This window comes from Lutra lutra, chromosome 11 (genome assembly GCF_902655055.1).
Source record: "Lutra lutra chromosome 11, mLutLut1.2, whole genome shotgun sequence".
Classification (NCBI taxonomy): Eukaryota; Metazoa; Chordata; class Mammalia; order Carnivora; family Mustelidae; genus Lutra; species Lutra lutra.
The window spans coordinates 3261685-3273757 of record NC_062288.1 but is presented as its reverse complement, the minus strand read 5'-3'; the positions used below and the strand labels follow the sequence as shown (position 1 = coordinate 3273757).

Below are 12073 nucleotides of genomic sequence, written 5' to 3'. Positions count from 1 at the left end.
TGACATGTGTACATATTACTGAAATATCGTTACAATTAAGACAGTGAACCTATCCATCACTCCCCAGTGTCCTCGCGCTCCCTCCTCATCCCTCCACCTGTCAGGTCTGGCCCCTGCTCCTGTTCCCAGGAAACCCTGGATCTGCCTTCTGCCACCATCGGTTAGAAATTCACATAAATGGAATTAGAGTGCGTGCTGTGTTTTGTCCGACATCTTTCACCGAGCATGATCAATTAGAATCGGTTAGTTTGAGCTTCATTCTGAGTGAGCAAGCTCATCCATTTTGACCTTGGAGTACCGCCTGTGCAGGGAGTGCCGCAGCTAGTCCTTCTGGTCCCACAGCCGCACTCGGCTGGCTCCCTGGTTGCAGATGTTGCAAGTAGACAGCAACTATGACTGTCATGCACAAGCCTCAGACGGAAATATGCTCTCCTTTCTTTAGAAGCGAAACGGCTGCATTACACGGTGTCTGCATATATAACTTTTGGAGACGCAGATGCTGTTTTTCAAAGTCGTCATCCCGTTTTACATTCCAGCCAACACCCTATGATGGCCCCAGTCCTTCCGCATTCTGGCCAACATTTGGCACATCCTCTTAAATGTGCAAGTCATTCTCGGGACGCTTGGGTGGCTCAGTCAGCTAAGAGTCAGACTGTTGGTTTCAGCTCAGGTCATGGTCTCAGGGTTGTGGGATCAAGCCCCACATGGGGCTCCATGCTTGGGCAAGAAGCCTGCTTTAAGTTCTCTCCCTCTACCACTGCCCCTCCCCCTCCTTGTGCTTGCACATACACTCTATCTCTCTCTAAATTTTTTTTTAAATAATAAAGGCTGATTCTGATCTCCTAAGTCACATCCATTAGTTCATGTGCTTCTGCCTTGTGGAAACATGCATTAAACTTTACCCTAAAGTACTGGCACAAGGGAAAATGGCCTTGGCACACCAAGGAATGCACACTTGAATGTCTGTTCTTCACTTCGTACTTAGGTAACACCCAACACACCACACACACCCTACTAAGTAACAACTTGCTTAATCCTCATAGGATCATGCCCATTTCTGGACGATGAAGCTGAAGTTCCCAGTCACACGGCCAGTCAGGGGCAGTCTAATCAGGCCTATTCCAATGTCCGAGCCCTTTACCACCTCTTCGTCATCACCCAAGAGCTTTTCTGGGCCTAACTGCCAAGTCACAGCTGGAAGCTTGCTATCACCCACCGGGTAGGGACACACACACCAGCCTTGACCATAAACCAGGAGCAGGCATTTCTGCATATGGGTGGCCAGAACGTTTTACCCAACCTTCCTACTATGAACACCTAGAGGAGATATTTAATATATCTTAAATATTTTTAAAATCTTTGAAGGCATTGGACAGCTTGCAAAGCCAGAAGTATTCATGGGACCAGGATCCAGAAGACGGAAGGCAGGTGAGATGAAGCCCAGCAGTTGAAGCCACTTCTCCAGTAAAGGCAATTGCTACTTTGAAAAGAAAAAGCAAGAGCTGAGAAAATGAACAGAGCTTTCAACAGTCTCAGCAGAGCAGGAAATAAATTGGAATTCAGGACTAACCAAAGGAAAAATGTCTTTGGTCAACACACAGCCACAGGTTGGGACCCCAAAGGGCTACACTCTAACAGTAAGAGCAAATGACAAATATGTAAGATCTCATGTGCTTTTAAACAAAAGGAGTCGACTCCTCATTGAATTAAGGTGACATGCTCCTCCCTCTGCCCGTCAAAAACAAGTAAACGAGCAAACAAAAGCCTATCTGAAGGATGGAAAACACCCAGGGTATCAAATTATCTCTGTAATTTTTATTATGTAATGTCTGGAATAGAGTCAAAAACAAGTACATATAGAACATAAGTGAAATAAAGAAGAAAATCATACAATAGAAACAGATACTCAAGAGATCAAACTATTGGAGTTACCAGGCACAGACTTTAATAAAAAGAATAAACTGAAGCCCTAGAAATTATTATAATAACTAAAATTGAGAAAGCAATGAATAAGCTTAAGAGTACTATTAAATGTGTTCTTAAGCAAGAAGTAATGAACTGCAAAATAAGTCAGAGATAACTATCCAGGCTATACCATAATGGAAAAAAGGAAGAAAAAAAAGAAAAGAAAAGAAAAAAAAGGAGAGAGAGAGGGGCCACTTTTGCCACTTCTATTCAACACAGTACTAAAAGTCCTAGCTATAGCAATAAGAGAAGAAAAATAAATTGAAAATAAGAAAGGAAATAAGAAAAGAAAAAGAAAATTATCCTTGTTTGCAGATGACATTATCTTACACATAGAAAACGAAATATTCCACCAAAAAACTTTTAGAACTAATAAACAAATTCAGCAAAGCTGTAGGATTCATAATCAACACATAGAAATCAGTTGCATTTTTCATTATTAACAATGAATAACATGAGAAGGAAATTAAGGGGCGCCTGACCCACTCAGCAGAGTGTGTGACTCTTCATCTCCGGATTTTGAGCTGAAGCCCCATGTTAGGTTTAGGGATTACTTAAAAATTATTTTTTAAAAAAAAGGAAGAAAAGGAAAGGAAATTAAGGAAACAGTTCCATTTATAATAAAAAATTATAAAATGCTTAGGAGTAAACTTAACCATGGTAGCATCCAGACTACAGCTAATACTAACATTAATATTGATATCAGGGCCTGGGTGACTCAGTCAGTTAAATGTCTGCCTTCAGCTTGGGTCATGATCTCAGGGTCCTGGATCAAGCCCCACATCAGGTTGTTTGCTCAGTGGGGAACCTGCTTCTCCTTCCCCTACCCCTCCCCACCGATTTGTGCATGTGTTCTCTCTCTTTCTCTTAAAAAAATAAAATCTTTAAAAAATGTGAGGACCTCCATGATATGTGTGTGTGTGTGTGTGTGTGTTTATGATTTTACATATTTATTTGAGAGACACACAGAAAGAGCACAAGTGAGGGAGAGGGCAAACAGACTCCCCACTGAACAGGGAGCCTGACATGGGGCTAGATCCCAAGACCCTAAGACATGGCCTAAGCTGTAAGCAGATGCTTAACTGACTGAGCCACCCAGGTGCCCCTCAATGATGTATATTTTTAAGGCAAAGACAATGCTAGAGAAAAATGAAGTTTCATTTCCTAAGGATAAAAGAGCTCATGCAATAAAAATATGCATCAGTTCTGAACTGTTTGTATCTAATAATGTAACTTAAATGACATATAACAAAGCTGGTAAAGCTAAAAAGGAAATGGACAAATCTACCGCTTCACTGGGAAATTTCAACTCATCTATGTCAGCAGCTGATTAAAGAGGCAAATAAGATTTTATTTTATTGTGCTTTCACACACTATTTATTTATTTATTTATTTATTGTGTTATGTTAGTCACCATAAAATAGATCATTAGTTTTTGATGCAATGTTCCCAGATTCATTGTTTATGTACAACACCCAGTGCTCCAGTAAAATCTTAAAAAAAAAAAAAAAGGAAGTTGGTTAAAAGTATTATGTTTGCCCTGAGAATATGTAAGAGAATATTCTTATTTCTACAAAATACACTGTTCGGTGAAGAATTAAGCTTGGTCAAGGAGAGGTGTGGGCTTTGTCCTCAGCTCTTGGGAAGTGATCTCTAAGTTCTTTGAATTTCCTGTCACAAGCATGTCTTTGTCACGTGGAAGCTTTGGGCGTCACCAGATTGCTTACCAGTGTGATTTACGGTGGGGCCTTTGGGCCACCTGCTATCAGCCTGATTTCCAGAGGGGCTGGAAACTAAGGTCAGACACAAAGGTGTCCAACCACAGGTATATCGCCAAACCACAGCAAAATCCCTGGACAGCAGGGCCCGTGTGAGCCTCCCTGGTTGCCAATACTCCATGTGTACCATGACCTGTCACCCTGGGAAGAGCTCCTGCTGTCTACAGCTCCTCTAAGAGAGAGAACTAGAGATTGGTGCTGGAAACCCCCTGGATTCTGCCCCAAGTGCCTCTCCTCTTGGCTAATCAGGATAACTTGTATCCTTTTCATTTAATAAAGTATAACAATGAAAAAAATTAATTAATTTTAAAAAATAAAGAGGCAGTTGAGAAATAGGTAAAATATGGATGATTAACAAACTTGACCTACTTAATATACATAATTACCTCACCCAACAAGGACAGAAGTGACATGGTTTTGAAGAACTCACACATTTACCAAAATGGACCATGTACGCCACAAACACATCTCAACAAATTCCAAAGACTGACCATTGAGAATGTTCTCTCATTAAAAATAGGTGAGAAATTCAGTTTTTTTAAAATCACTTTCAAAGTCCCCAAATGTCAGTGAAAATTAAACAATATCCTGAAATCATAATAAATATCAGGAAATTTTGAACAAAATGTTAAGGAAGACTGTGACCTATCAAACTGTGTGCTCTATACTAGAGTTCTGCATAGGATAAATATTATAGCTTTAAACGTATCTATTAGAAAAGAAGAAAATCGGGGCACCTGAGTGGCTCAGTCATTAAGCATCTGCCTTCAGCTCAGGTCATGATCCCAGGATCCTGGGATCAAGCCCCGTGTCAGACTCCCTGCTCCCTGCTCAGGGGTGTCTGCTTCTCCCTCTGCCCACTCCCCCTGCTTGTGCTCTCTCTCTCCCTCTCTCTCTCTGTCAAATAAATAAATAAAATACTTAAAAAAAAAGAAAAGAAAAGAAGAAAATCTGAAAATCAAAAAGCTGGGAAAAGAACATCAAACTGAACTTAGTAGAAGGAAGGAAGGAAATAATACAAATTAAAAAAGGAAATTCATGAAACAGGAAACAAATTAGAAAATCTATGAAAGAGGACACAAATGCACAGAACAGAGAATCAAGAATACTCCGTTCTCGGACAAGCTCTATTTCCATAACGGAGCAAGCCTTGAGGCAGCGTGATGTGCCCAGTGAGGATCGTCCAGACAGAAGAGAAGTTCACAGGCTCCGGGGAGAGACCTCCTACAACAGTGTCTCAGCTTTGACACTTGGAGCTCGGTGGTCTATATCAGAATTTAATCTCCACGAGCCTCAATATTCCCATCTGAAAATGGAGTCAAAACGGAACCCAGCTCAAGGGTTGACAAGGGGATTGGATGAAATAATTCATACAAAACACACCAAATGTTGTGATTGTCAATGTTATTGAGACCTTCTCACAGATGCTGAATGTCACCCTTGTCGTCTATGTTTCTGGAAATGGTCAGGAGCCAGCCAAGCTCTAGCACTGGAGGAACACGCAACCAAGGAGGCACGGCCAACAGCCCAGCACTGTCACCAAGGGCAGAGCTCAGTGTGGCCCACCTGCAGCCAAGGCAGAGACCCAACGGGCTGCTCGTGGGTTTGACACTGACCGCGACAGAGAAGGGTTTCTCTGGCAGCCTCTAAAAGCAGCGGTTGGAGTATGGAGAGTCCTGGAAAAGTTAAAAATGGAACTACACTACCATCCAGCAATTGCACTATGAGGTATTTGCCCAAAGGGTACAAAAATACAGATTCAAAGGGACCCATGCACCCTGGGGTTTACAGCAGCATTGTCAACCAGAGCCAAACCATGGAAGCAGCCCAAGTGTCCATGGACAGATGAATGGATGAAGACGTGGTTCATATACACAAGGCAGTATCACTCCACCGTCAAAAAGAATGAGATCCTGCAACAGGATGAGATTCGCAACAACACGGATGGGGCTAGAGCACATTATGCTCATCGAAACACGTCAGCCGGAGAAAGACAAATACCATATGCTTTCAGTCATACGTGGAATTTAAGAAACAAAACTACTGAGCAAAGGGGGAAAAGAGAGAGAGAAACGAAGAAACAGACTCTTCATTGCAGGGAACATGCTGCTGGTCACAGCGGGCGGCGGAGCTGGGGGCAGCCTGGCGGGATGGGGAAGCAGGTGATGGGAGGAAGGAGGGCACCTGCCGGGACGAGCACCGGGTGACGCAGGGAAGTCCTGGATCCCTGTATTGTACACCCGAGACTAATATTACACCGTATGCTAACTATTTGGAACTTAAATAAAAACTAATAAAAATGAAAACCCCAGCAGTTTGAGGAGGAAGGAAGGGAGTGAGATTTGGTGGCCGTGGCCACAGAGCAGGAACCCCGAGTCGAAGCAGAGGTGCTCCGGGGCTGGAGCACACACGGCACAGCCAGAGCGATCGTGGTCCCCAAGGAAGGCCGGACCCAGACCACCAGCTCTCCCTGGGGATGAGTCAGAAACACAGGTCCCACCCTGCCAGCGTCTTCTCAGAAAGAGGGCCTTTGGGACGAGGGAATGACTGCCTGGGGGTCAGGCCGTTGCGAATTTGTACAATTTATATTTGAGGGGATTTTTGGTTTTGAAGATTTCACGGGAAGAGGGGAGCGGGCTCGACATGGGGGTGCTGCCCCTGGAGGGCGGGGTGAATCTAACAGCACAGGAGTGACGAGGCCCCACAGGCAGCAGCCCTGGACTTCGCGGGGTCCGTCATGCCTGGTCCACCCCTGTCCGTGTTTATCAGCCAAACCAGGACAGGTCGAGAGGAAAAGAGGTCACTGGTAGAAACAGCTGCGACAACCAGTCAAGCCAGGGCCCCGGTCAGTCTTGCCGTAATGCACGGCGACAATGCACTGTGGGCGTCCCAGGGGCAAATCCTCGGCGAGCCTCTCCCCTGGCACACGTCCCTCCGGCACCCTTCATAAAGAGGGCGTCTCTCAGCAGCAACGCGCGGAAAGGGGAGCAGCGCCCAGGTTCCCACAGCAAAGACGGCTGACCTACCAGACAGACCGTTCTGGATGCTTCCTTGCACGTTCGCAGAACGGACCAGTTCACAGGTCTTCCGGATAAATCCTGTGAAGCCTTTCCAGTCGGGTGTTTCCTCCAGGGACGACTGAACTGTTCCTAGTACGCGAAAGATCCTGCAATCGGAGAACCCAGAGAAAGCTCGCCTTTGGTCGCGGTTTTCCAGAACAGGACAAATTCATCTACAGGCCAACAGACACGGGCGCCTGGCAGTCACCTGTGTCAGAAATAAGAACCTTCTCGATAGTCTCCTTATGGGTATCTGATTGCTTACAAATCCCCCCACCCCATTTGAAGAAAGAGGGAAAGCGACGCATGGGAATATATGAAACATGAGACACAGCAAGTCAAGAGAACAGAAAGAGGAAAATAGGACTTAATATAACTTAATATAACTTTGCAGCCAAGAATGTTGCAGAAGGTTAAGTCAATGGTAAACCTTTAAAGGGCTTGTTTAATATCTAATATTTTTGGGCTGCCTAGGTGGCTCAGTGGGTTAAGCCTCTGCCTTCAACTCAGGTCCTGATCTCAGGGTTCTGGGATCAAGTCCCACATCAGGCGCTCTGCTAGGCAGGGAGCCTGCCTCCTCCTCTCTCTCTCTCTCTCTTTCTCTACTTGTGATCTCTCTCTCTGTCAAATAAATAAAATCTTTTTAAAAAATCTTATATTTTTACTTATTTTTTTAAGATTTTATTTATCTACCTGAGATTATTTATCTACCCCTAATATTTTGCATTTTTAAATGCTTTCTAATAGTACCAAATAGGTCAGTCTTTTTTTAAGGATTAAAAGAAAAATTATGCCTCCATCAGAAAGGATGAATACCCAACTTTTGTAGCAACATGGACGGGACTGGAAGAGATTATGCTGAGTGAAATAAGTCAAGCAGAGAGAGTCAATTATCATATGGTTTCACTTATTTGTGGAGCATAACAAATAGCATGGAGGACAAGGGGAGTTAGGAGAAGGGAGTTGGGGGAAATTGGAAGGGGAGGTGAACCATGAGAGACTATGGACTCTGAAAAACGATCTGAGAATTTTGAAGGGGTGGCGGGTGGGAGGTTGGGGGAACCAGGTGGTGGGTATTGGAGAGGGCACAGATTGCATGGAGCACTGGGTGTGGTGCAAAAACAATGAATACTGTTATGTTGAAAATAAATAAAAAATTTAAAAAAAAAAAGAAAAAGAAAAATTATGCCTCCCCCCAGAAATAGAATATACCAGAAACAGAATATACTAGAAATAGGATATACAATGTGGATCCATGTTTCGGTAGATGGTTCCCAACTGTTCACCAGTTCCGCATCGCACACAGACTCACACTGCTGCTGCAAGCTGGTCCTTACAGTCACCAGCAAGGTCGCGGTCCCCGGGTGAGGCGGCCGCTGCCAGCCACCGGGAGAGCCGCCTGCAGGAAAGGCCCACGTCCTCCAGCTGCGCTTCCACTTCCTGCCAGCCCAGAAGTCCTTCGGATCCTGAATCTGGCACATCTGTCCGCCCAGTGACAACTTCTTGCAAAAGGCGATCCTTGACAGGAGAAGAGCACGTTGTTTGCAAGGACAGGGTGGCCCCGGGAAGCAGCCCGTGTCCCGTCTCCCATACCAAGGGCTCTCTTGAACGGTGGCTCCAAGACCGTGCCCTGCGGACCTGCTTTTGCAACCTGAGGGACCGTCCTGGACTTGCCTCTTTACCCCCAAATCAAGGCTGTGTCCGAAGGGACACAGGTGTGAAGCCCATCTCTGCTGGCTAGTCCCCCAGTCACCCCACGGGACCTAGCCTCCTCGGAGTCACGCTCCTGTGATTCTGTTCCACGATTAATAGCCCGCATCCTCCAACCAAAACACACACACACACACACACACACACACACACACACACACACACACCAGAAGCACAGGTGCCCCTTCCAGCCCAACCCTACCAGGCAGCATGAGAAAATAAGAAATGAAACACACCATACAGAGGAAAAAAATGAACAGCAGAAAGGGGAATGGTACTATCACTTGTAGTGCTCAGTGAGAAAAATATGGGTCGAAGGGGACATCATGAATTTTACTAACAAATGGCTCCCCACTCTCTCAAGCTCTCAGCAAGGGGCAGGGACACGGAGAAGCAGGGCTGGCCGCGGCTCTATGCTCCAAGCTGGCCGATGCCCGAAGATACGCTTCCGGCCTCTCGACGTCTGCAGCCAGGGATGGAGCAGACGGGGAGCCCGGAAACCAGGGGGGCGGGGAGGTGCGATCTGAGAGTTCAGGGTGCTCTTGGGGAAAACAGCTGTCAAGGAGATTTGGGCTGGATGGGCAATGGGCAGCCTCCGAGTGGAGCCAGAGGACGGATGGAGCAGGGGTGGCTGGATTTCCATGGTGGGGGAGGCCGGTTGTCTAACCTGCAAAATCAGCCCACTGGCATCAGCGGACGAGATCAGAAGACGGCTACTTACTGAGTCCTCCGCGGACTGCAGTAGCTCGTTGAAAACGCTGCTCTTGGTGGTGTCATGGGGACACGCCAGTGCCTGGAGGCGCTCCCAGGCACCAGGGTTCCCACGACACCGGAGAGCCTCCTTCCCAGACAAGCTGGCATTTAGGCACCTGTCCATAGCCTTCTTCACCAAGACCTGAAAGACAAAGGGGAGCAGGTGGGGTGACTCAGAGAGGCTTCTGCTCGCCCCCCAAGGGCTAGAGAGCAAGAACCAGACACCAGCAGCTGTCCGAATTCCAAAATAAGACAAAGCTCCTCGAAAATAGTCCTCTTTGCTGGCACATTTTGCCAGCACAGCTCACAGCAGGGGCAAAACAGAAGAGAGCATGAGCTGCTTGAACGTTTTCTCAAACCCGTTGGTTTGGAACCCTCTGCTGTGCTTTACCTGCTTCCACCGAAGGAACGCGTCCCTTTCTGGGTGCAATTGCTCGGGTCCGCCCAGTGTGGAGCTGTTAGCCGGCCTCTCCGGGCACGTGAGCACTGCTGTAAGGTCGACAAACGGACGCATGACTATTTCCCCTAAAGCACACTATTCCCCACCCGGCTTCTCCACGAGGCCGCGACGAGCACAGGGAATTCAGAAAACCTGCAGCTCGGCAAACTGCACCTGTTATTAGACATTTTATGATCTCCCTGAGAGAGGAAAACAGAAAATTCATTGCACTATCGTTTCATACGTCCTCAAGACGCGTGAGGACAGCATCGCGGGGAGAGGAGAGCTTCACTCCAAAAGCGACATCCGTCCTCCTTTCTTCTCTCTCCACCACGGAGAGGGGAGAAGCCCCCGCCCCGCCCCCCAGCCACCTGGCAGAGCATAAACCGCATCATGACAGCTGTGTCTGAGCCCAACAAAGGCATCAGGCAGTTTCAAGTCTGCTTTTCAATCAGTCTCATGTGGGCTCCTAGCGAGCTGGTGACAAGTAAGACCCAGCCAGTTTACCTTGGACAAAACGCAAATTCTGGGCTACGGCGTTCCTGAGCGCCCCAAGGAGCAGAAGCAGTCTCTTCAGGGCGGGCCACGGGGGCAGGTCTCGAAGGACATTCTCCAGCTGCTGCAGATGCAGTAATCTGAGAGCACAGGAAACTATCTTAAGAAGAGTGTCAGAATGCCGCGCTCTGCGTGGTGGGCGCGGGACCCATCGAAGGTGAATTAGCAGCAGCTATAAGAGTCTCCCAGGGCCGAGAAGGACTCCTGGCCGGACAGCTGGACACCTGCAGCCCCTGGGTGGGGAGTGGAGGGAAACAGAGGCCCCTGGTGCAGACACAGGCGCTCCCCAGCTGACAGCCGCAGAGACCACGCTCCCCAGGAAGGCAAGCAGTCACAGGGCTGGGGGAGTGGGGGACAGTCGTCCAGCTGTCCCAGACAGCCGAAGCTCCCCTCCACCCCAGAGGCTCTCTGTTGCCCCAAGAGGGTGCCCTGACTCAGGAAGAGGGAGGGAGCTACCCAGACGAGCAGCTGGAAAGACAGGGACTCTGCAGTGAGAGAAGCTGAAACTGGAACAGAATGTTCGAGTGAAGAACCAGGTGGGGGTCACACTGTGGGAGCAAGTGCCCCAGAGGGAGAAGGCAGACCCTCGGGCATCCCTGCAAGCACAGGGAATCTCCTGCCCAGGAAAAGAAATTGAGCTGGAAGGAGAGACCCAGGAGACGCTGCTAGGGGCACCCAGGCAAGGTGCCCGAGGCTGGGGTCCAGCGACAGGTGGCACCTGGCCCTGCCTGGCCCCGTGCCCATACTGGCCCACCTCTCCCGCATCTCATCACCCTGGTGTGGGAGGTCCAGGCAGGAACAGGCGCACCACGAGCACCCCCTGCCTCTAATGACGTGTGTCCTCGGTCCCAAAGGAAGGCTTGGTGGGTCTTCCTGTTGGAAGTTGGGACTTGGAAGAAAGAAGGTGTGAGCAATCGGCGAGAATAGGGTAGAAGTAATGAGCTGTGGTGCTCTGGCCAACAGTTTCCCACCAAGGGCAGTGTAGATGGTACGAGGATCCGGGGGCAGCCGCGGGCAAACGAGGGCTAACTTCAGGATGGGCAGGCGGTGTCTAAAATCATGATGACAGCGAGCGCTAAGTGGGACACACTGAGGGATGCCAGGAGGGGACGTGAGCCCAGGGGCCGGAGCAGGTGTCAGCACAGAGGACAGCACTGGGACCTGAGCCATGGCCGCCCCCACACCGAATGCAGAAAACAAGCCACTGCGAAAACACGGGATTCACGAGACAAGACTGGATCGGGAAGGTCTGTGTGAGGGGACATCGGAGGAGGAAAATCGGTGAGCCTGTGAAAGGCAGGATGGAGGGCCAGGGGGGTGAGTTGAGGAGAGAGAGGCAGATGCCGTGGGAGGCTTGAGACATGGGAGTTGTGAGACGTGGGAGTCGTGAGGGACTGGGTAGCACTTGTGAGCTGTCACTAAGTGTGGGGTGTCCTCAACCCCGGGGTCTCCCTGCTGGCCATAACAAGGGAGGGGGTGGCTCCTTCCTTCCTTAGAGGGGAAGACACAAGGCCACTGGTGGGGGGAGGTGTCCTGCATGGAACCAGCAACAGACCAAGGGCTTCCTAACTGGTAAGGGACTCGGGGGCCAGAAAACCAAGAAATGCCATCAGCATGGGGAGGTGGAAACCCAGGGACCAGAAGTGCACAGGCCACAGACTTGCTTGTTAGCCAGACGGCCAAGCAGAGGCCACCTGTATCCCCGAACAGAGGTGGGTGTGGGGAGAAAGGGAAGCTCCAGGGCCCCACGGCTGGCCCGGTGCACACAGTAGCTGCGGGAAGACCCCCCACCTTCCCATCCTGAGTGTGGGTGG

The 12073-nt window shown here is 48.7% G+C and overlaps 1 protein-coding gene across 1 annotated transcript in view; it reads right to left on the bottom strand.

Annotated features, from left to right (window-relative positions):
- ABCA13 (ATP binding cassette subfamily A member 13) overlaps nt 1–12073 on the bottom strand; it is a 340662-nt gene that overhangs the window by 270691 nt on the left and 57898 nt on the right. Inside the window, exons 12-16 of the mRNA XM_047695838.1 lie at nt 10212–10339; nt 9657–9754; nt 9234–9407; nt 8115–8320; nt 6770–6909 (exon numbers count right to left, since the gene is read on the bottom strand). Coding sequence (XP_047551794.1) covers nt 6770–6909; nt 8115–8320; nt 9234–9407; nt 9657–9754; nt 10212–10339 — 746 coding nt within the window. The remainder of the gene's footprint in view (nt 1–6769; nt 6910–8114; nt 8321–9233; nt 9408–9656; nt 9755–10211; nt 10340–12073) is intronic.